Source organism: Strix uralensis, chromosome 3 (assembly GCF_047716275.1).
Source record: "Strix uralensis isolate ZFMK-TIS-50842 chromosome 3, bStrUra1, whole genome shotgun sequence".
NCBI lineage: Eukaryota > Metazoa > Chordata > Aves > Strigiformes > Strigidae > Strix > Strix uralensis.
The window spans coordinates 11,048,916-11,072,881 of NC_133974.1; the positions used below are offsets into that span (position 1 = coordinate 11,048,916).

At 44.8% G+C, this 23,966-nt stretch overlaps 1 protein-coding gene across 1 annotated transcript; it reads right to left on the reverse strand.

The window, feature by feature from the left end:
• Positions 1-8,854: 8,854 nt before the first annotated feature.
• LOC141941715 (b(0,+)-type amino acid transporter 1-like) lies at positions 8,855-21,531 on the reverse strand. The gene is made up of 6 exons (XM_074864694.1): positions 20,788-21,531; positions 19,166-19,299; positions 16,338-16,467; positions 14,183-14,307; positions 13,651-13,738; positions 8,855-11,792 (listed from the first exon to the last, which is right to left on the reverse strand). The coding sequence occupies exons 1-6, from the start codon at positions 21,529-21,531 to the stop codon at positions 11,559-11,561; spliced, it is 1,455 nt and encodes a 484-aa protein (XP_074720795.1). The 3' UTR covers positions 8,855-11,558.
• Positions 21,532-23,966: the final 2,435 nt, after the last annotated feature.

The window sequence follows — 23,966 nt, forward strand, 5'->3', positions numbered from 1 at the left end:
TGATGGCCAGGAGCTGGAGGGAAGCCACGGGGCCATACGTCATGAGAGAAACCCCGACAGCCAAATCTGGAGAAAGATCTGGGAAAATTCCTTCCAAAAGAAAAGCCTTGTGCTGGAGGACACATCTGGATCCCATTTACTCTCCGCCGCCTCTGGCGATGCATCAGACTGTTCGAAAGCTCCCCCCAACCCACCCAGCCCGTGAGAGACAGGGAGATGGATCAGTCTGTGTTTTCATAGACTAAAGTCTGGGACAAGACAAGGGGCTGAGACTCGCTTGGGGGAAGAAGTTCAGAGAGACCTGTGTGTCCCTTAGAGGGAGCTGCTCTGGCCTTCAGGAGAAGTTCAGCAGTAAGTGAGGGGCAGTTTGGCCACGTCTGCCCTCAAAATAGTACTGCTGCAACAGAGGCTTTGTGATTAAAATGATGCAGGTTTTATATCAGGTTTGATTTTCTTGCATTACTTGTGGTTGTGCCTGTTTCTCCCCTACATTCCCCCAGCCACGGATAACACAGCTCATGGCTGCACCGGGGGAACCAGACCAGGTGGCAGAGAGGACAAGACAAACCTTCAGGTCAGGCTCCTACAGGAAACCAGGGGACATGCGGCATTCCCGCTGCTCAGTGGGGAAGCACTAACTGAGCGTACATGGGGTCCGTTGCAGTGCCAAGCGCAGGGCTCTGTGTGGCTCCACAGGTGCACAGAGAGTACTTGAGGGACAGGGACATCCTCCCACTGAGAAGTGACAGCGTGGCTCAGGTCACCTAAGCACACCCACACTCTCCGTGCCCATCCCTGGCAGCCTCCACCATCCACCTGTGGAGCTCAGTAGCAAACAACAGGGCTGTAGGGCTGGGGGGAGACAAGGGGCGAGGAGGTAACCTGGACCTCCTCAGGGGACCTCTTCAGTGTCATGGTGGAGAGAAGAAGTGAAATTTCCACCCCTGAAGCAGCAGATCTCTCCAGCGCCAGTCCAGGACAGTCTCATCACTTTGGGGACTGCAGGCACTTTGGAGAATTACTCTCATCATTGTGCCTGTGGCAGGGACTTCACAGAGGGGCTCTGATCTCAAGTACCATCTCTAGAAACTGCTAGTTGAGCATGTAAGAAATCATGCTAAATACCGCAATGCTAGGTGGGAAAATGTCTCAGTTTTCATTGGTCCATAATATGAAGATGCAGAATATATCTAATTTGTACACTGAGTTAATCTTCCACCTTTCCTCCACTCCTTCACCTTGGTTTCCACCAAATACTTTTTCTCCTATTTGGTAGCTCCAAAACTGAGCCCTCCCCAGGTGATGGCGTTGTAGGCTGTGGAGTTGTCCCTGCTCTGACAAACTTCTGGCTCTTCCAGCTCTTGGTCTGTTTCTCCCAGTGACTCCAGAGAGTCATACAGGTTCACCCTCCTGCTCTGTTCTCCTTTCTCCCTTCTCCTCACTGTTTCTTTGGGACATGCATTCACCACCAGGCAAAATCTCCATGTTTTTTTCAACAAACCTCAAGACAGAACCCAAGTCTAAGTCAAAGCCACCTGCACAAAATTCTGAGGTAGCATCCTGGACAGTGCAGATCCTCCCATGAAAAGGATGCTCAGTGTCCTGGGAACAACATGGGTCCCAGCGCAGTAGCTTGAGAAAAGCCAGATAATGCATCACAACCCTGGAGAATTCGCTACTCTGAGTAGTAAAACAGAAACAGTGACATTACCAGGTTGAAGTAACTCGATAATTTTCAAAATGCTTTCAGCAAATTAATTAGCTATAGCTAATGCCTTTTGTGGCTGGCTCACTACATCTGCCCAGGACATTTTCAGAGCAGACAGCCAAAGTTTTTGCCCTTTCTGCAAAGGTCAACAAGAAAGCAGATATATTGTTTTTTACATGTATTCTTTGCTTTGCAAGCTTTATGATACAGTTTACATATCTCCATTTCTGCTTGAAGCTGTACCAATACAAGACATCTCTGTGATTGCTGACATGTCATAAGCATGGATCCAGGTATTCCCTACAGGAGAGGGACGTACATCCTGAGTTGGTGGACTGATAACTGTTTTTCATCTGCCTCTAGAAGAATGTGCTCCCCTGCTGTCCTTCCTGAGGGAATTCTGGAAAGGGAAAACTGAGTTTGTTTGCCAGTCCCACCTCTTCTAAGAAAATGCTCTTGGGGGAGACACTGTCCCACAAAGCATTTCCATGGGTCATGCTTTGTGTGTATGATCCAAAGCGCATGGAATTGCACAGTAATTGGGGCTTCAGGATGTAAACTGCATCCACTGAAAACACAAGCATGTTTCTTCTGTACAGTGCAGGTATTGTATGGTGCAGTTATGCTATGGTCTCTGGCCAAAGGTTTCATGTTTGAGGGGGCTTCTAAATATGTACAGCACTGTAGGAGTCTGGGCCTCGCTGGGAGAAAGTTAGTGCAGACAGAAGAATGCAAGGACGAAGACAAGGCCAGCAAAATAAGGCTGGCAAAAACACACAAGATAGCAGGTAAGTGAGAAACACCTGTGGTCAGCAAAAGCACACAAGTCTGAGCAAAACAGGGTATGAGATAAGGGAGTTTTGGCAAGTTTTGGGCTTTACGTGCTAATTGCAATTAACCAATGCAAATGCTTGTAGAGGCGTGTGAACAGCGCGTGTAGATGACCTGTAGCCTATTAGAAGATAGATGAGTGCATGTACGGAACTTAGTAGAGTATAAATGTAACCAGAAAAGGAATAGAAAAAAACTAGAACAATAACTATAATAAAAGATGGACGACCTGATCATCACATTGGTGTTGCATCGTTTCTGTTCCCACACGGAGAAATAAGGACCCCGGCTAATGGTGACTCCGACACAGCACCTAGCAAAATGCGGGTCCTAATTCACAGCTACAGCTTCTCTGTGTTATGGACCAACCCATCATAAATAAATGCTAACTTCCTTCCACCAAAGCACTGAGCTACAGAAAAATTACATCTAATCGACCCTCTGCCATTATTCCATGTGTTTATCTGTTTGCACTCATCTTGGACAGTGAAATTAAAAGTCAGTTTCATTTTGTGCTCAGTTATACAACTTGAGTCTCGACTTTTACCCTGTGGGTTTCCAGCAAGCCCCGAGCTCGGCTGGGCAAGGTCCTGTGCACTCTGGGAGGAGGCTCCTGCTTCCCAAACAGCTTTGATCTCAAGACAAGTCAAAGAGCTGGGTTTTTTAAGTGCGCTAACAAAAGTACCTCTGGGGGTATGCAGCTCCAGCTCGAAAGCATTTCATCTGGATTTCCAACATGGCAAGGGAATGGTTATGTTTTGAATACAACCATGAATAATTCAGTTTTCAAGAATTTGCCTGACTTCATAAGAACTCCTGCTGATTTAAGCCTGATAAGCTGTCTTCCTTTCTAACCACTGCTGCTTTAAGCAAAAAAGCAATGCCCTTTAGGAGAATCCCTTGTCCTGGGGTGGGGAGAGCTTTCTGCAGGGCAATAGTTGCAGCCCAAGAGGAGTCTCCCTGATGCTGTTCACCAGGCAGCTCCGGTGGGTGCTGGGTGGTGGGTGAATGGGGTAGGGCCACGGGGGCAGGAGGCCTGCGCTGAGGAGGGCAGGTCTCATTCCTTCTCCTCATCTCACCTCCAGCCACAGGATCCTCCCTCTCCCTCACACCGGGGCTGGCCTTTCTCTGACCACGACCAACACTGGCTGGCCCAGGTGGCCAAGAAGGCCGATGGCATCCTGGCTTGTATCAGAAATAGTGTGGCCAGCAGGGACAGGGAAGGGATCTTACCCCTGTACTCGGCACTGGTGAGGCCGCACCTCTCTTACTGTGTTCAGTTTTGGGCCCCTCACTACAAAAAGGACAATGAATGACTCGAGCGTGTCCAGAGAAGGGCAACGAAGCTGGTGAAGGGTCTGGAGCACATGTCGTACGAGGAGCGGCTGAGGGAACTGGGGTTGTTTAGTCTGGAGAAGAGGAGGCTGAGGGGAGACCTCATCGCCCTCTACAGCTACCTGAAAGGAGGTTGCAGAGAGCTGGGGATGAGTCTCTTTAACCAAGTAACAAGCGATAGGACAAGAGGAAATGGCCTCAAGTTGTGCCAGGGAAGGTTTAGACTGGATATTAGGAAGCATTTCTTTACAGAACAGGTTGTTGGGCGTTGGAATGGGCTGCCCAGGGAGGTGGTGGAGTCCCCATCCCTGGAGGTGTTTAAGAGTAGGGTTGACGTAGCGCTGAGGGATCTGGTGTAGTTGGGAACTGTTAATGTTGGGTTGATGGTTGGACTGGATGATCTTCATGGTCTTTTCCAACCTAGACAGTTCTGTGATTCTGTGTGATTGATCTCATTCACCTACCCCCAAAATGAGCGTTTTCTGCCATTTCAGTGAATCGAACCGTAGCGTGGTACCACAGAGCGGGCTCTGGGTAAGCAGGGGGCTGCACCGCGACACAACCCCCTCGGCGTGAGCGCTAAGCCCGGCCCCGGCCCCGGCTGCCCACCTGAGCGCAGCTTGGCCGCTCGTCCCGCCTCGCCGGGGGAGAGGCCGCCACTGCCGAGCTCTTCATCAGGCGGCTGCCACCGCCCTCTGCCGACACCTCCTGCCTCTGCACCGCCACCTCAGCGGCCGGGAGCTGCCGGCTGCCGCCCTCCGCCCCAGCGGCTGCCCGCGGGCGGCGGGATCCTCACCCGTGACTTGGGGACAACAGCTCGGGGGTCGCGCACACCCGCGCGTCTGAGCCAAGGAAGGTTTGAGCTGAGGTTTCAGCACAAGGCGGGGCAATGCCCACCCTGCCCTCCTCCCTCCCTGTCAGCCTCACCTCTACAGTGGGTATTCCCACCCTTAGCCCATCTTCAGGTCTCCCGTGAAAAGTATTTTGGTGTTGCCTGGGGGGGGTCTTTTGCATTGCAAATCTGAGGAATGGTATTTTTTGCATGAAGTAAACTAAATGACAGTGGAAAAACAGGCAGAGGGTTGCTGGGCAGGTTGGCAGGAGCAGCAGGAAGGCTTGGTGCTGGGGAAGACCGGGGTAAGACAACCCACTGGGAAGTTGGTGAAGGCTGCCAGGGACTTTTAAGGACCATTTCTCACCCCAGAGTGTCCAGGACCACCAGGAGTCCAGGAAGCACCAAGGGGATGAAAAATCACCATATGTTTCTTCACCCACAGTCATGCTTGTGCCTGGTGCATGGGGAGACTGCCGTGAATCCCCAGCAGGATCCAGTCCAAACTTTTCAGGTCCAAGGGGACCCCTCTGCAACCATCAGGGATCCTGGGGACCCTGATCCTTGTGCAGCATCACCTGGGTGTTCCACCAGACAGTGGAATAGGCTGCCCAGAGAGGTGGTGGAGTCACCATCCCTGGATGTGTTTAAGGGTCGTTTGGATGAGATGTTGGGGGATATAGTGTAGGGGAGAACTTGTAGAGTAGGGCTGATGGTTGGACTTGATGATCCCAAGGGTCTTTTCCAACCTGAATGATTCTGTGATTCTGTGAAATGCATGCTTCACATCCAACCTCCTTGGCACTTCCTCGCTGGGCATGAGCCGTGGCTCCTGCCTGCAAGGTGCCCACATGGCCTGACGGACTGGCATCCACCCAAGGACACCAAAGTGGTGACTCAGCTGGTAGGACTTACAGGAGTGGCCCTTCAGCCAGAATGAAACCCTGCATATTTTCTGCAGGCTCTACACACCTAGTATGGATTATAGGTAAAAGGGGCTGCTTGGCCAAGGGAGGAACAAGACTATTGGCATCATTTGACCCTCCTGCTTCCTCCTCAGTAAGATGATTTCCTTTTATTTGCGAACATGAATGAACTTATCTTCACAACAGCTCCGTAAGGCTTAAGCCTCATTAGCCTCCTTTTAAACAGAGTGGGATGTGAGTGGAAAGCTGGCATGCAGAGCCCTGCAAAGGGAAGAGGACAGCAGGACCAATACTCTGAGAGATCCCCAGGGCAGCTCTGAATCCCTAATTCAGGAACTAGGAGCGATGGGGCTGTGGTGATGCTCCTTGTGTCAGGGTCCATACCTTCTGCTGAAAATGTGTGTGCATTCTGGAGCCGTCTCTTCAGAGGAATCGTGACCTGTTGATGAAGTATGGCAATCACAGGCTGAGCAATGGGAAAAGGCAAAATACTGAACTGTCGCTCTACTTTGTCCATTAATGACACAGATGTGCCATGGAAAAAATAGATTACACACTAAAAGATAGGCCTAGAATGTACAAACAGAAGGCAAGGACTCACTGCTGAACAAACAACTTTTATTCTGGCATTTCTGAGCTTATGATCATGTGTCTTTGCTGCTTAGGTGTTGTCCATGCCTGGATTTTACAAAGGTAATTCTGACACACAAGCCAAGACTTGCACATATAGGAATTATTATTCAATCTACTTCCCATTTTCCCTTTTCTCAGCTCCCCCATTGCCTGTCATCTCACTGCATGAAAACCAGGGCATAGTCCATGAAATTAAACAGTAAGAATTAATGATCAACCTTTAGAAGAAAAAGATGATCATTTATCTGCCAGACACTCAAGACATAGGGTTCATCGCCTCCGAGGACAAATCTGACATGGTAGCTCGATTCTAAAAACAAATGGGCTGTTTCACTACCCGTTAGTCTCACTGCTAGTTCACAAACCTAGGACTACTTGTTTATTGCATGAGCCTGGGTCTGCATCCTTTTTTAGCAAAAATCACTTCTCCATGAGGAGAGTGAGTCTGTGAGGAATGAGTCACATACACAGACTCTAATGATATTCAACTAACTAGTCAATAAATGATAAAGTGCAAGATACAGATCCCTCTAAACTGCTAGACTGAGTCATCCTGATGGGTAGATATATCACAGCCTATCCAAAATTTCTAATACTAGCACCAAATGTATAAAACAAGGGTTTGCCTTTGCCTTCCAGTGAGTCGGAGTCTTAGAAGTGTGCACCTTACACAGCAAGCTAAGGCTACATCAGTGACTTGATGTCTGGTCAGCAGCTAGTAATAAGTACCACAAGAGTTGAATTTGGGGTCAATGTTGTTCAGTATCTTCATGGGAAACCTGGATGATGTGGTAGAATGTGCTCTCAGCAAATTTGTACGTGGTACTAAATTAGGGGGAGTGAATGACATGTGAAACGGTGAAGCTTTGATCCAGAGGCACCCAAAGAAACTTGAAGATTAGGCCAGCAGATGCATCCTGCACCTCAGCAATGAGAAGCAGGAGTCCCACATCTGGGGTGGAATAATCCCATGTGTCAGTACATGGTGGGAACTGACTGGCTGAAAGTTAGGGGTTACACAGTGGCCTACATAAGGAGTACAGCCAGCCAATCGAGGGACATCAGTGTTCCTGTAGACTTGACACTTGTGAGGGCACATTTGGAATGTTGCATCAAATTTCCTGACCCCTCCCCAGTTCAAAAGGGAAGTGAAGGAACTGGGGATGGTCCGGCAGAGAGCTCCCAAGATAGTTAGAGGCCTAGAGCACATTGGGCTTGTTGAGTCTGGCAAAAATAAGGGCAAGACATAATCTAATAGCAACCTACAACTCCATGAAGAAGAGTTACAAAAATGATGGAGCCAACCTCTCTGGCCACAGCATATGATACAGTGAAGGGCAACAGCCACAAGTTGTGGCTTGAGAGGTTCGGACTGGACTTCGGGAATATTTCTTTATCAGGAGGGCAGTGCAGAGAGATGGTGGGCTCTCCATCCTTGGTGTTTTGCAAGAAGTGTTGAGACAGAGTCACAGGTGACAATCTAGTGGGGAGTAGTCCCGCTCAAAGCAGCGAGTTGGACTAGGGACCTCCAGAGGTTGGTTCCAACCCAAACTTTAATGGTCTATGATTCCCAGAATGGGCTGTATTTATTTCATCTCTGAAAACAGAAGCTCTACAATCCCCTCAGTGTGGTGACCTGGAGAGAAAGTTAGCACTGCTGAGAGGCTCCTGTGAGGCCTTGATTACTCCCTATGTCCCAGGACAGAGCAGGAGAGACTGAACACCAAACCCTTTGCACTGGCAGTGAACTGATAAGATAAACCCAGCCAATCCAAGCAGGTGAACTGTGTTTCTGCAACAGAGGAAAATTAAAATCATTATGAATTCTGTTCTGTCTCACCCAAGGGGAAATTTCTCCTCAACCACAAATGATGACAATCACTTCAACTTGGGCATATGAGCAAGGCTTATCAGGAAATCACCAAAGGAGGATTTTCTGTACCCTCTCACATACCGGACCATCCTTGACTGTCCCCAGGTGTAGTCCATCTCTGATGCTTCTGAGGAAGTCAGGAAAAGACCCAGAATACATTCAGCTCTGGGCACCAAGGTAAACCCCCCAGCTGGTGGTTGCAGGTTGCCCACTGAAGCATGGGATTCAGTTATACTCAGGGTCTTGAGGTGATGTATAGATCTTATGATTATCTTGAGGGCAATGCTAGTAGCCCAGTTTTCCTCAGAGCCCATGAAAGAAGGAGCTAAGTACAGATGACAGGGATCTGGAGTTTTGGAGACAGGACCAACATGATCTTACAGTATGACCTGCACACACAGCAGCAGCTATAGAGCTCTGCCTGCCATCACGTTTGTTACTGTGCTGTAGTAATGAATGGTAAGGACACGCTGCCTCTTCCCAACACTTCTATTGCAAATGTCTGATGAAAGAAAGAGAGGTTCTGATTTGCATATGCTGCAGTTGAAATAGATAAGCAATCATTTTGAAAAATGAGCGTACGCACATATAAGCACCTGCACATGTAGTTAAACCTTCCATCCAAGGAGAGATGAGCCTGCTGCTGATTGTTTATGTTCATGCAGTAAAATTTCTATGGAATTATTTTTCTTGGATGAAAAACAGAAGCAACCATGTCAACTCACTTCATTTTAATGTCCATTTTATTGTAATTATCTTGGCAGTCTCTGAGCTTTCAGCATCTTGTTTTGGCATTATAAACACCTGTGCTTGCAAACCCTAGGCAACATAGATAAAAAGAAAATCTTGTACAATAATATCCATAGAGAATGAGATTGGTGCCAAATATGATACTTGCAGCATTTCGGCTCCCCTATATCCATGCACAAACCAGTAACATATAAAGGCTGCTTATCTAAAGTGTTAAGTCTTTTTGTGTTCATTATTATTGTTCATACATCACAGGTGCACAGAGAGAAAGAATGGGCTACATGATAAGATGCTTGACTGGACCTTGGGAGAAACAGTCACCTTTTCCATACATTTCCTGTGTGACTTTGAGCAAGCCACTCAATGCTTTCATCTTATCATCATCTGTAGTATACTACACCCATAATATAAACGAGGTGCGATAACTCCTGTTCCACAAGAATTATGTGAAGACAACACCAACCCTGATTGTACTTAGGTACGCAAGGATAGGTAGCTAAACCCACAAATACTGTGCATGTCTAACCTTTAAATAAGCCTTTACATTCCCACTTTTTGGATATGGACTGTAGATCTTCAAAAGAGCAGAGTCCCATGGGGTAGGCTCCATAAATATGTGTAGGAAACAGAGATTGTTTCCAAAAAATTATAATCAGAGAAATAATATCTTAATTTTTAGACAAGTAGCTGAGATACAGCTCCTTTAAGAAGCTTGCCTTACATCAGATGAAGAGCCTAGGGCAGTGATGGGAAGTTAACCTAGAAGTTCTGAGCTCATCACTCCTTTAAGTAAAGTACACACTCTGCATCAATGCATACAGGGAGAGAAGTCAAGGTGGCGTCCCAAGAATTTTGCATTGTCATAGGATTCAGGAGGGAAAACTGTTCCTTCATTGGCCTTTGTTGACAACTCCAGTAAAAAGCAGTGGAAGGAAATTCTCCCAAACACAATTTAAGCTAAGGATTTAGAAGATGAGCAGCAACTGGCTGATCCCATTATCATACCTAACACTTGGAAAAAAAGACTGTTGTTGCATCTCTGTAGCTGCTGGTATCACCACTCAGAGGAACAGAAGGGATGGCATTGCAGAATGAGATTGTAATCAGATACACAGCTCTGAGATGGGCTGGAAGAGGCCTGGAAGATCAAGTGACCCTGTTACAGGAAGGCAGTGTTAGGTACAGATCTGCAGAAGAAATGCTGACAGAAAGTTGACCTGAGTAACATTCAGTACTTTGAGACATGACAAGACATGTTAGGGACTAACATCTAGACCTTTTTAGCCTATAACCGAACAGGTCCCATCCAGGAGCAATCTGGACAAATGGAAAGAAAACAGCATATAATGTCTATCCCCTAGAAGAAGAGAAAAGGGGTTGAGCCTCAGGCTAATGGGAAATAACAGCAACTGCAGTGTGTTAGGTGTGGGTGAGAGCACAGCCCATGACTTTCTTGTGTTGTGCCTTTAGAATCATGGAAATTGGTGGAAATGCCTGTGGTGGAAAATGTATGAGAACTGAGATCTCACTACCTTCCTTCACACTGCTGCAAGGTTGCAATGCTCTCATGGTGAAACAATTTTCCTGAAGTCCAGCCTGAACATCTCAAGCCACAATTTGTGCCTGTTGCCCCTAGTTGCCGCTATCAGGAAGAGCCTGGCTCTGTTGTCTTCACATCTCCCTCCTGAGCAGCACGGCCCAATACTGGACTCAGTATTTCAGGTGTGTCCTCACCAGTGTTGAGTCCAAAGGGACAGAGCATTTCCTTGATCTGCTGGCCACACTTCTCCTAACGTAGCTCAGTATGTGGTTTCTTTAATTCACAATGAGAGCATCTGTTTGGCACATATGCTGTAGATTGGTTTTTTTGCTCACTTTGTCACAAGAAAAATTACTTATCTTTGGGGAAACTACAGGAAGGGTATTGGGTGACTGTCAGTACTTAGCTGATGTTGCCTGTGTCCTCACCATGAATGGATGGATCCCAGATGAGAAGTGCATTCTCAGCTGAGTAAACTAACAGAGCTTTAAAAGCACTCCTCATCTCACTCAGAGGTTTTTCTATGGGAGATGTAGGATGATTTGAGCTGAAATGTAGTGGAACCCATGTACTGAGACAGAGAAAGGACTGTTGTGACTGTGCACCTGGGACTGGAAGGAACAAGGAAAAAGCACACTCCCAGAGTGAATATTTGAGTGGAAAAGGTTTTTTTGTTGTGAACATGGGGTGCCCATGCTTTATTTATTTGAGAAGCTCTGCACTCACAGTGGGCAGAACTAGTTGGAAATAATTAAAGGCATTGCTAGGAATGGCTTAGGGTCACAGCCTGCTATAGGAGTAATATTTCATTGCCAGAATTTTGTTGCCTGTTGCCTTGAAATATAAGAGCTAAGATTTTGACAAACAGCTCTTCTTGGGATGGAAAATTCAAAAGCACATATTCCTTTGGAATTTGTATGTAATCTGCCAAGGCAGAGCTGAAAATGAGAAAAACAGAATTTTAAGAAAACATGAAGAGTAATGGCTCTAGTCCCTCTCAGCTAGACATTTTAGTGACACTTCCATTCTACTCATTCTCCCTTGCAGAAAAATATTTTCTGAGCCTTGAAAACCAAGGTGCTGGGATAAACCATGAGGAGCAGGCAGCCATACACCAGGAGGACGTTATCTCAGTTTGCATCTCTGGTGGTCGGAGCAACTTCCAGGAACAACTGGAGATGTAAAGTGACTCTCTGTAAAAAGTGAGGGTGGCACTTGAAGTAAACCAGAGGGAAATAAAGAATGATGCCACTAAAAATGAACAGGACGATGTAGAGAATCTCAATTTGGGGTTGATCAATGATGGGAGCTAACACCAGGTACACAGCTGCCATCAGCACGATCATGGGGATGATAATTGGGACCTGTGAAAGCAAAATATCAGCGTAAAGACTCACGTAATCCTGGGCCACCGTGGGTCTCAACAACCCTGAAACTTCTGCAGAAGGCTTTTTAGATGAAGCCCTGCTGCAACCTGAGGTATTACCTAGAAATCCCAATTAATCCAGACATCCTGTTTCTCAGCCGACCCCCACTCCAGGGTTGAACATCCCTGCAAGAGCTACACCATCGTCACACATCCTAACCCCTGCTCTTCCCTGCCCTCCCAGACCTGAAGATGCAAACTACTGTTTTTAGTTCCAGGTCTGCTCTTGCTCCCCCTACTACCCTGCATCCAAAAGCTGAGCTGTAGACAAAACACACAGCAATGTGTACAGATCACATGACTGAACCTTAGCACCCTTGGGAAAAAAGGTTTATTCATGTTTTGACAGGTGGACAGGTGGTCTCAGAGGCTATTTCTGTAAGTCTGGTCAGAAAGCATCTAAATTTAAATTTGAAGCAAACCTTCCTCAAAGGCTAGTGAATGCACAAGACAAAATTATTTCACAGCAAGGTGAAAAACTGAACATTCAGGCTGGGCTTTTCCATTTTTACATTTGTGCCTTTTGTCCAACACAAGGGCACTGATACAAACCAAAGGAAATGTTGTGAGAGCATGGAGAAGACCTGCCGTTGGCTTTGTCTGCCTTAGTGGGATGCTCTACTCTGCTCCCTCCCCTCTGTGTTCTAACACTTTTGGCAAAATGCTAATAAAAATCATTGTTTTCAAACAAAGGGAACTCTTTCCCTTAAATATAAACCTGCAACACGCATACAGATTCTGCAGGACATCAGCCATTACATTGTAGTTGACCCAGAACCCTCAGACATGAGCTGCTTCTAAGTTAAGGAAAGAGTTAGGCTATCAAACCAAAGCCTGCAGCAGGCTGACATCCCCACAGGACTGGCCTGGAGGACTGTGGGATCTTTATACAGTGTATGAAACACTACTGCAGAAACAGAACTTCTTTTCCTTAAATCCCATTCAGCCAACAGGTTGGGTGAATGTCCTCATCCAGCATCCTAATTTCAGGACAGAGCCACAGAAGCCAGTGACTGGAAGACTTAACAGAGCACTGCTCTTCTCCTTCGTGCTACGCCCCATGGGGACACTCAATATTGCTTTGCACAGCCTGTCAGTGTCAGCCTGTCATCTATCTCCTGGAGGAACCCCATGAAAACCAGGATGTTCACTCAGCTTGTCTCAGGGAAAACTCACTGTCCTGCATTCAGGGTCTCATGGGTCCCCTGTTCCTGGGATCTTTTCTGTAGAAGTATTTCCCTCAGTCACTGAGGAAGCACTGCAGCTCAACTCACTCAGGGCACCAGCGGGAAGAACAGGTAACTGCTCCTTTCCTTCCACTTCCCTGTTTTGTGGGGAACAGATCTGTGCCCTGGCCATCTCAAAGAACTTGGGGCATTCTGGCTGAGTTTTTTGTCCTCTGCAAGGTTCTTACGCCTGGGCTACCCTCTGAGGAGTGTGACCAAGCTCTGAGAGCATAAACAGGTGACTGCATTGTTGATCAGAATGATCATTCATTTTCCTCTTAAATCTTTTAGAAAAAAAAGAGGATATGGTAGACATATTTTCCACAGAGAGGCAGTGAAGCAGTGCATTGTTAGCTTATCAAGACAGAGAATTCAACCTTGACTTATGTCTGTATATTCACATTATCTTACCCCTCGTTGACTTTGCTGAGACAAAACATGAAATTAAAAAAGGAAGGACAATCACACTAAATCTGTAAGCAACCAGCCCCAGTGCTCTTTCTTTCCTCATCTCTTAGTCATTTGGGCAATATAGGAAAAGGGTTTGAGGGTGTTATGTTATTACTTCACCTTGTAAGAACCTGACAGTTCTGGCTTCTTGATTTTTAAATACAGGAGACCAGAAATAGTCATGCCATAGAAAATCCATGCCATAAAGCTGGAAGAAAAAGAAAAAAAAGGAAAAAAAGACAGCATTACATTTGGGTTGAGATCATCCAGGAATGCCAGGCCTGCCTTGCAGATCCCAGATGTTCATATCTCCAATTAAAAAGGAGACTATTGATATAAATTTAGTAGTTCTTCCATTCATTTCCTTTCCAGCACAAACAATGAGAACTTTAGAATGATCTGAATATTATAGACTCATTTCAGTATGAGAATGAATCACATCCAGTTAAGTATATAGTGACAGAAGCATTCATGCGTTGCAAAGATGCTGGTTTCTAAGATCTCTCTTTTCTTTTTTCCCCCACTCCCCTCACAATATTCTTTAGAAAGCAATAGCCCAGGCTCAGAAAAAATAGTAAAAGAAAATACTTCTAAAACAATGTCAAAAACCAGGAGCACAGGGCATGCAAACAGAAATGCTACACATACATACCTGAAAAAGTTCACGATACTGGTGAAGCTTCCTGATACTATCATTATTAAAGACACAGTAGATGTAAACAGCAGAGCAGGGGAGGGCGTGAGGCATCGCACATGAGCCATAGACAGAATGTCTGGCTGAAAGCCAAAGCAAAACAATATATCATCATATCACACATGCAGAGATCCTTACTCACCCCCCTCAGCTGCCGGTGGAACATCTGACTGCAGCCAGAGCCACTCTTAATCATCAAATAAGCATAATATAAAGGCAATTCAACTCCAAGGAGTGTAAACACAGAAACCTCCCTCAAGGATATTTTTATTGTGTCTCACTGATTTTATATCAAATATGCTCGGTATAGGCAAGCAAGATGAGGTTTTCAAACTACTAGTGCAACAAAGGTTGAGTCAAATCGGAGCTTTCCTGATCATCATCAGAACTTTGTGCATGATCCCACTTTTCTGCCCTCTGTCACGTCTCTCTGGGACATGACTTCTCTTGGGCTGACTGGAAAATGAAACAAGGAATATTCCTGAAACATTTATGCAACTAACCACAAAGCAAACCAGGATTTGTCCCAGAACATGGAGAGAATTATTAGCCTCTTTATTGTTTGGTTCATTGGGAAAGTTTAATGACAAAGGCTTCTTTTTCTTTTTATTTTCTTTTTTTTTATTTCCAACCAAAATATCATGCAAGGACTTCTGTTAGAGCTGAGTGTCTGAGAAATGGCATAAGCATTCATCTCTTAGTCTGGTATGGTCAGATTCAGACCATCTGTGAACTGCTTAGTGCAGAGCTTGCCACGATACAGCAGACACTGTCATCATTAAAAGAGGCTGTAGAACCAGTAACCACCAAAACCAGTAACCACCGAAAGCAGTAACTACCAATCCAGTCATCTCCACCAACCTGGTCATTCATATACATAAAAGATTCCCTCCTATGTACAAGGAGTGGAGCTGGTGTGGGGTGGTACCCTTCACACCCGAAAGCAGAAATGACAGATGGTGTGGGGAGGAAGGACCAAAGAAGCAGGAAGGTCCAGGAGGAACACAGCGTGCCTGCTCAAAAGAGAGGAGGACAAGCACTGAGAGGGAGAAGTGTGGGGAGGTGTGGGGGTCTGTACCAGCAGCTGGAGTGGGGCAGTGGCCTCAGGGGCTTGTGTGCTCAGGTACCAGCAACTGGGGAGACTGGGATCCAGGAGCTACTGGGCAGACTGAACGTCTGAGCCCAGCTGCTGGAGGGTCCCATGTTGTGTATATGTTTTTATATATATATTTCCCTGTAACAGACCCCTGATCAGCCAGAGAGGGAACAAAATAAGGCCCTTCGTGCTGTTTGTGCTAATGTTTGTGTGAGCACTGAGTGTGTCTGTATTTGTAGATCTGTGGCCTGCTGTCTGTATATGTATATATATATATACCTATGTATGTGTGTATATATATATATGTTGTATATTTGTGTTTGTGAGTGTGTGCCTATTGGGAATACATGCTGAACTTACCGGTTGGGCCAGGGAGCATGGAGCTGCAGCAGCCTGGCCGCTGCTGAGCTACCAGATTTGGTCCCACCTAACAAAACCAATTAAAAACCCCAGCTAGGGGAGATGTAAGGTTCAGTGTCACCTTGTAATTGCTATGAAGCTTGAAGAGCAGAGATATCCTATGCTGTATCTGAACTGGACTACCCCATGGGAAGGCTGGAACACCCCTGAGACCAGCTTGCATAGTCAGTACTGCATGTAAAGGCAGCTTGCCAGTGCTGGGCTGTCTTCCCGGTGCGTGCAAGGGTGCCTTACACCACAAAAGCACAGCCAGGTTTCCCCTCCCTGGAAGGTCTATTGGCTAGTTCACCCCAGAGCCTGAGTAGGATGCTCCAATACAGCACTATTTCAGCTGTTCATTCCAAAGCTGTTCTTAAAAATCAGGCTAGATGTAATTATGTATCTTTCCGAAATGACGTGGCTGAAGAAGAAAGTCGGGAGACAACATCTATATTACATGTGATAAAGACGGTGAAGAGAGTGAGCAAGAAACAAACCACTGAAGAGCTATCACTCTACCAGTTGAACATACACGGTGTTTTCCTCTCTGCTTTAGTACCACAAGAAGGTAAAGTTGCTCAAAGCAAGCCAGAACCCCTTTTTTTTTTTTGTACTTACCATATGGCCTTCCCTTGCAGCAATGTAGCACACACGGCCTCCACTAAAGAACGTGCCATTCGATGAACCAAACGTAGACAGTGCCACCGACAGGGAGATGAGCCATGCCCAACTGCCCAGGACTTTGTCCCTGAGGTGGGAAAGAGTTCAGAGCATAACATCCAGCTCACAGATATATCAAATACTCATTGTTGATCCAGACAGGTTTCTTCCCTCCATTATTCTCACTGAAATTTTTTCCAAAGCCTTGCTAATGATTTAAAGCCTTCTTCCAGTTCCCATCATATTTAGTCACTAGTAACTTTGTCTTGTCCAGAAAAGGCAGCTTTTCTTCCTGCCTGGTGTATATATACCTACATACATCTACCTTGCAATGGCATACAAAGCTGTCAAAACAGGCAAAACCCCCTTTTTGTGTACAGATGCTGTGGTGTAAATCCTGGAGATACTGCTATTACAGCCAACAATATTAGCTTGGAAATTGCAGAAAAGCTGTTCCCACCAGATCTGAAGAAATACCCTGCATTATAACCTCTTCCCCGATATGCATAAGAATTTGACCCTTTAATCCCATATGTATGTATTTCTGCTACACTGTGAATCAGGCTTAAGCCAAAGCAATTGTTTGAATTCCAGAAGTTTGGTTCTACATGTTCAGATATTTATGACTTGCTTTCTCCATAACAGAAGAAGTAGCAGGGTTACAAAGAGAGTTCAAGGTAAATATTTAGAAGACATGATAATCTTCTCATCTAAAAGTAAAGGTTGTCTTCCAGAACGAAGCAGCAGGAAGAATATGGTGTTTGGGGTAATTATCACATACGGTACACACACATACACAAACAAACACACTGTTCATCTAATTAGCAAAAATCCAAAATTCAAAAGTTTTTTAGAACATTTATATTTCCATCTGAATGGTATGTCTTTAAGCCATATGTACTCTTTTTTAGTATCACTTAAATGTTCAAAAATCAAGAGTTCGGCTTCCCAAAATCATGGCAGAAGCTTATCTACCAGGATAATTTTAAAAATGTAGTTTGGAAGCTTAATATCTGAGTTATGGTCCTTCAGGCTTCAAGTTATTAATCTACTTGCAATAACCAGAACTAAAACTTTTCCCTTTTTCAAAATTATGGAATCTGGTCATCTCCTATGATCATGAGACTCCATAACCACAAGATCTCAAGGGAAAACAACTTATATCATAAAATTAGTAGTAAAATCTTTAGAAATTGTGTATTTTGCATTTATGAGATTGGTGCTTTGGTGTTTGGACCCTGAAAGTTAACTACAGGGGCTATTGTGAGTAACTTCTTACAAGCAAACTGAGATCTGCAGTTACTATTAAATCACTGGCATCAAAGAAACACTGGACAGAGTTTCACGAGCTCCTTTTGTGGGTGCGCCTCTCACCATGGAACAATGTTTCTCTCTGACAGTTTTCTTATTATATGGGGGATAAATGCATTTAAATGTGATATGTCCTTCTCTGGCTTCTTTATACTCCTCCCATCCTTTCTTAATGACCTGAATAGCTGCATTTCTTGCTCATGAACCACAGCCATTACACCCTCCTCAGCCTGTGGCTATCTACCTGTCCTCCAGGCTTTTTAGTGCCCAGCTTTCCTGTTGCTAGTTCAGTGTTTCTTCCTGAATTGCACTCTTGGGGTGAAAAGGTTAATCAGGCAGGAAAAGAAGATGTGTTAAAAAGGAGGAAGCTCACAAATAACTTGTTAAGCAGGAATGATGGGAAAGGAAGTGCAGAGAAAGTTCATGACACTGCAGCTTAGTGAGGCTTTGTAACCTGTTCAAACAAAGCACTAGACCTTTAAAAGCTCCTACTTACAATGACATCAAAGGTTATTAGAGAACACATCTAGGAAGAACTGCGTCAGATCTTCAAACTGGAGGTCTTGTGAAATGCATACAGAAGCAAAGCCACTGCTGACTTTTTAGGAAGAGGATGAGCAGCAAGAGGATGAGCAGCAACATAATCTCTGGATACACTGTGTCATCATTTCTGCCAGATGCCTCATTTACAGCTATCATGGATACTGTGTCTTTGGAAATATTTAGACTAAGGCTGGATGTTCTGGTGGAAGATCATGTGGTTAGAAGTCGATGGTGCCTACATCTCTCATGACAGTCCCTTCCTTCTCTTCCTAAAATCCTTGTCTTGCACAGAGCCTGTTTAATATCACCAAACACTTCAGGTTGATGGAAGTACAAATAGTTTCTCTGCAACTCTGGGAAAGCACAAGCCAACATAAAGATACAACTACCACAGGCTACCCAACTCATGTATAACACTTCTCCTTCTCAAAGGTGCTGTAGACATGGTGTCCTGGTTTAACCAGGATAGGGTTAAGTTTCCCCAGCAGAGGGGGGGAGCTCTAGCCGGGTTATTCAGATACCATGCGGCGTCACATCCTGGCAGGTCACATTTTTCCTGGCGCGGAGCGCGGTGCACTCGTGGTTTTGTACATCGTGCTTCAAACTGCTGTATTTGGTAGCTATTTTGCTCTGTTCACTGCTATCACTATTACTGTTATTGTTATTGCTGTTGTTTGTTGTGTTGCTATTGCACTGTTGTATTAAACCTTTCCTTATTTCAGTCTTGGGGCTTTGTATTTCACTCCCTTTGTGGGGGAGGGGCAGCGGCCGCGTGGTCTCAGACCCCGGCAGGGGCTAAACCACCACAACATGGCCTGACCAATGCAGCGCTGCCATTCCCACTGGGAATAGCGCCTAAATCTCCTGAAATTCGGGAGAGAACCCCTATTGCACTGGGCTGCCTTGGCTGTACTGCCCCACGCAGAGCTCACCCCCAAGTGATGGCCACAGCTCCTGAAGACAGCAGTTCAGATGGAGTCATGGCTGCTAAGTAGCTCACATTTACCAGCAAATACAGGCATGTAACCAAAGGAATGGCAATCATCACAGCTCTGGGAAGGGTCACCTGGAAAAGGGACGACAAGAGTGTTAGGTGCAGCACATTTATGCTTGCACTGGGCTTTTTTTGTTTGTTTTGTCTTTGCCATCACCCACATCTCTCATTCAAACCCCTTCTCTCACTAAGCTTTTCCACAGAACAAGACAGATCCAGATTCACAAGGCAATTTTTACACCAGTCTCCCAAAGATGTCAGGCAAACAGTAAAGTGGTACATTTCAAAAGTTAGTCTTCAAAAAAGAAAAAGAAAACCAAACCCCAATTCTTATTCAAAAAGATTTTGTTTCATAGCTGTCCAAGATGTCTGTTGCATACTTCTTGATTACTTCAATATTGATTTATTTGTTACTAGTGTGTTATGTCTCCTGGTGTGCTGCATCTTCCCATGAACATCCCACTGACATGGATGAAGTACCAGTGTGTGTTGCATCACATTTAATGCCTCTGCAGGCTAAATCAAAGCAGGGCAGCACAAAGGAGATTTGCTCTAGGAAAGAATTATTTTTTTTCTACTGACAGGATGCTATCTTGGGACACCACAGATCATTTTAAGGCTCAATAAAATCAACAAACACTTATGCAGCTGAAAGGACCTGAAAAAAGCTACTAATAGGGTGATCATAGAGCAACTGTATACATCTAAAAACCTGAAATATCAATTTTTGCATTCCCCATTTGCACCATAGGACAAGATACAGCAATACCTTACATTGTTGCCTCCACTCCCAAGGGTCTGTATATCAGTGCTCATGATCCTGTGGGAGAGTTCCCACATGATCCTAGGATCTTTGCTGCCATAGAGGTTAATATTTAACTGTGTATTTTCATTTAATCTGTAAAATCTTGTGTGCCACACTGGTAGAAAGCACACTCTATGCACTCTGCACTCACAAAGCTCTTTCTAAAAAAGGGTTGTTCACTGCTGTAGTGTCCAATTTGTGAAAAGAGGTAATATGGCACAGAGAGGGCTGATGCTTAAAGACAAGGGTCATTCAGAGAGTTATATTCCCTCTCCAGTGAGGCTTGGCTTGCTCTCAAGTTCCCCCTTCATGCAATGAGGAGAGATAAGTGTTTTTTTGAAGCATACATTATAGATCAAGTCTTTTAGGGAAAATGTGGTGTTAAGAAACCTTTATGGATTATAGCAGTGAGTGCTTTTCTGCATTAATCTAGGTGTCTACAGTGAGATCCTCTAAACACTAAGACAAAACTTCATCCCCAAAGCATCTAAGTACGGCTTAATAGCTTTCTTCCAGGCAATGGGGTCTTTTAGTGCTTTCTTATAGGTAGGCTGTTATTTTACTTAGAGACTAATTTTTATCCTTTCTGGACACATCCATAGGTGTCTTGCCCCAGAAGACAGAACAAACCAGGAGGAAGGCTCAGAAGTCTTTCCTCAATGCTCTAATCCCTTGATTACCCCTCTTAACACAATCATAGATAGAATCAAACATATTAACAGCAGGATTAAGTAAAACCCAGGACACTCACACACCTCAGGCTTCTTCAGTTCCTCAGTTACATAGTTCAGGTTGTTCCACCCATCGTAGGACCAGAGTCCCTGGTAAAATGCCACTCCAACTGCCCCGATACTTGCAGTTGTGTTTTGAAAAGCATTTTGAAAACTCTGAGTTTGTCCCTTGGCAAGCAGCACCAATCCACCCACCACAATCACCAACAAAGCCAAGATTTTGGCAGCTGTAAAAATGTTCATAATAGATGTTGCCAGCCTCACGTTGAGACAGTTGATGATAGTTAAAAACAGGATGCAGGCAGCAGCTGTACATTTGACGACAACCTGTGGAGATGAGCATCCTGGGTAGAACGGCGCAATGGCATATTCAGCAAAGCTCAGACAGACAGCTGCCAAACCAGCTGGTCTCACCAGGATAACAGAAGTGTAGGCGAAAAGGAAAGCAGGAAAAGGACCAAAAATCCTCAAGATGTAAATATATTCTCCTCCAGACTCTTTAATTATGGTTCCAAGCTCAGCGTATGACAAGGCTCCAAACATGGCCAGGAGACCACATGCTGCCCAGATAAGCAGGCTGCTGGCAGGGCTTCCCATATGATGTAGTACCCACTCAGGGGACATAAAGATCCCCGAGCCTATCATGGTGCCTGCAATTAATGACACTCCGCTAATCAGACCAACTTCTTGCTTCAGTCTTAATTTCTCCTTCCCTTCACCCAGTTTTGTTGACAAATAAGGTGAATCTGTTGTCTTCCTTCTCCTCATTGTGGAAATGTTAGGAGATGTTGTTAGCAGTTAATATGGAATAAGACTGAGGTGTTTGAATAAGGACTATCTCAGGCTTTTAAGGTTAAGTTAATAATTACAAAAGTCACACTGAACACTGTCAAATAAAATTACCTTCCGCGTTTTGCATACTTTCATTACCTGTCTTACCTTGATAATTTATCATGGTTCAGATCCTGCCAAGACTGATTGTCTTTGAATCTCATGGCAAGAAACGGTAATTGATAGCATTCAGCACCACCTCAGAATCACTCAGCACCTTACTGGACTGTGTCCCTGATAATCTCTCCTTTAAATTATGCTTCAAAGGGCATCTGAAATAAGGATTAGATAAGGAAAACCCCCATGCAAATCTGTACTTTATTCTTTGATTAAAAGTCAGTGCTCAAGCACTTGCATTAGTGCTCAGTCATATTTTTATTCCCCACTATAAAGTGATCAGACAACCAAGCCTGTCACCCAACATGCTATGGCTTTGCTCAATGAGGAACATTTCCAGTGTCTTAATCAAAGACAAAGAGATGTTCTGCTAAAAACAGTCCAGAGACCATTTTTCTACACAATAGAAGGGGGCAATTCTGGCTTTTTCAAATTTTAGAAAGTGCAGGAGAAGAGTACATTTGGAAATGTCACTGACTCCTACTTAGATATCTAACACGTAAAATTTCAGAATTTGGGGAGGGTTCTGCTACAAATCTGAATATTGTTACAGTGCATGAGGGTGTATTTTGTGATCTGTGACATGTAGAAAGTATTGAGCAGAAGGGATTTTCCATATGGATTCCTTTGAACTTAAACTAAACTTTACTGACTGCAACTGTAAAGAAGGAGAGTTCTGTCCTTGGTGGTCTCTTGCACACTTCTCTTGGGATAAGTACCAGAAAACAGGAGGGAAACCTTCCTCAGCCCTTCATGGAAACAGCAGACCTTGAATCTTTAAAACTATCTGTCCTCCTCAATCATTTGAGCTAAAAAATGCATGAATATAAACAAGTATTTTTATTGTTTGTCTAAAAATTCCTTCTATTCTAAATCATTTAGATTTCTCTTTTCTTGCTTTTTTTTTTTTTTTTTAAAATCATCCCACTAGCTTTGCAGTTTTATGCAAGAGTCTAAGAGCAAAACTCATGGGCCCATAAGAAAAACAACATATACAAGTCACATAATTTCTCATGCTAAAGCAAATAAAGTTGCACAAATTTTAGCATTGGTTTGGAGGCCTTTAATTTCTTTAAAGAAGCAAAAACACCCCTCAAATCTCACTAAAGAGTAAAGTTTTTTTTACCATATAAATCTTATTATTAGATGAAGGAAATAATGAGAAAAGTTGGGGGGGGGGTTTGTAAGGGATATCAGAAGCTATTCTTAATACCAACTCACTAGTATTCACTAGGAAATGGATCCCAGCTGGATTTCTCCTAATTTCAAAGTCACTTATAAAAATTCATGGCTGATCAAGCTGTAGTTTTAATAAAAGCAAAAGGTTACTTTACCTGTATCAAGTAAGTTTTTTAAGTCTTCCTAGCAAAAATATGACTTCTGAGAACAAATATACTCACATTGTACTGCAAGGGTGTAAGTTAATGCATTTCAAGTTAATGGTTTGCAAAGTGGTTGAGAATTTGGAGGGAGGCATCCCAGTAATTCAGAGTATTTTGTTTTACTTCTACTAAGTGACAGTGCTCTTCTTGTTAGCTGGTTTAGCTATTTGTAGCATATTCTTTTTAAAATTGCTAATCACAGTGTTAGGCTGTGGTGGGTTGACCCTGGCTGGACACCAGGCCCACCAAAGCCGCTCTGTCACTCCCCTCCTCAGCTGGACAGAGTTCAAGATAAGGACAGGGAGAGATTATTCACCAGTTACCATCACAGGCAAAACAGACTCTATTTAGGGAAATTAGTTTGATTTATTATCAATCAAATCAGAGTAGGATAATGAGAAATAAAACCAAATCTTAAAAACACCTTCTCTCCACCTCTCCCTTCTTCCCGGGCTTAACTTCAGTCCCAATTTTCTCTACCTCTTTCCCCCAAGCAGCATAAAGGGACAGGGAAATAGGGCTTGCAGTCAGCTGATCACACGTTGTCCCTGCTGCTTCTTCCTCCTCAGGGGAGGACTCCTCACACTCTTCCTCTGCTCCAGCATGGGGTCCCTCCCACAGGAGACAGTTCTCCATGAACTCCAACATGACTCCTTCCCGCGGGCAACAGTTCTTCATGAACTGCTCCAGAGTGGCTCCCTCCCACGGGGTGCAGTCCTTCAGGAACAGCGTGGGTCCCCCATGGGGTCACAAGTCCTGCCAGCAAACCAGCTCCAGCATGGGCTCCTCTCTCCATGGGGCCACAGGTCCTGCCAGGAGTCTGCTCCAGTGTGGGCTTACCATGGGATCACAGCCTCCTTCAGGCATCCACCT

What these genes read in the sequence shown, in the direction of transcription:
- LOC141941715 (XM_074864694.1), bottom strand. Translation starts at nt 21,531, where the DNA reads ATGAGGAGAAGGAAGACAACAGATTCACCTTATTTGTCAACAAAACTG. An exon ending in CTGCAAGGGAAGGCCATATG is followed by an intron (nt 14,308 to 16,337) that starts GTAAGTACAAAA and finishes TTTGGCTTTCAG; the next exon opens with CCAGACATTCTGTCTATGGC. An exon ending in AGTATCGTGAACTTTTTCAG is followed by an intron (nt 13,739 to 14,182) that starts GTATGTATGTGT and finishes TTTTTCTTCCAG; the next exon opens with CTTTATGGCATGGATTTTCT.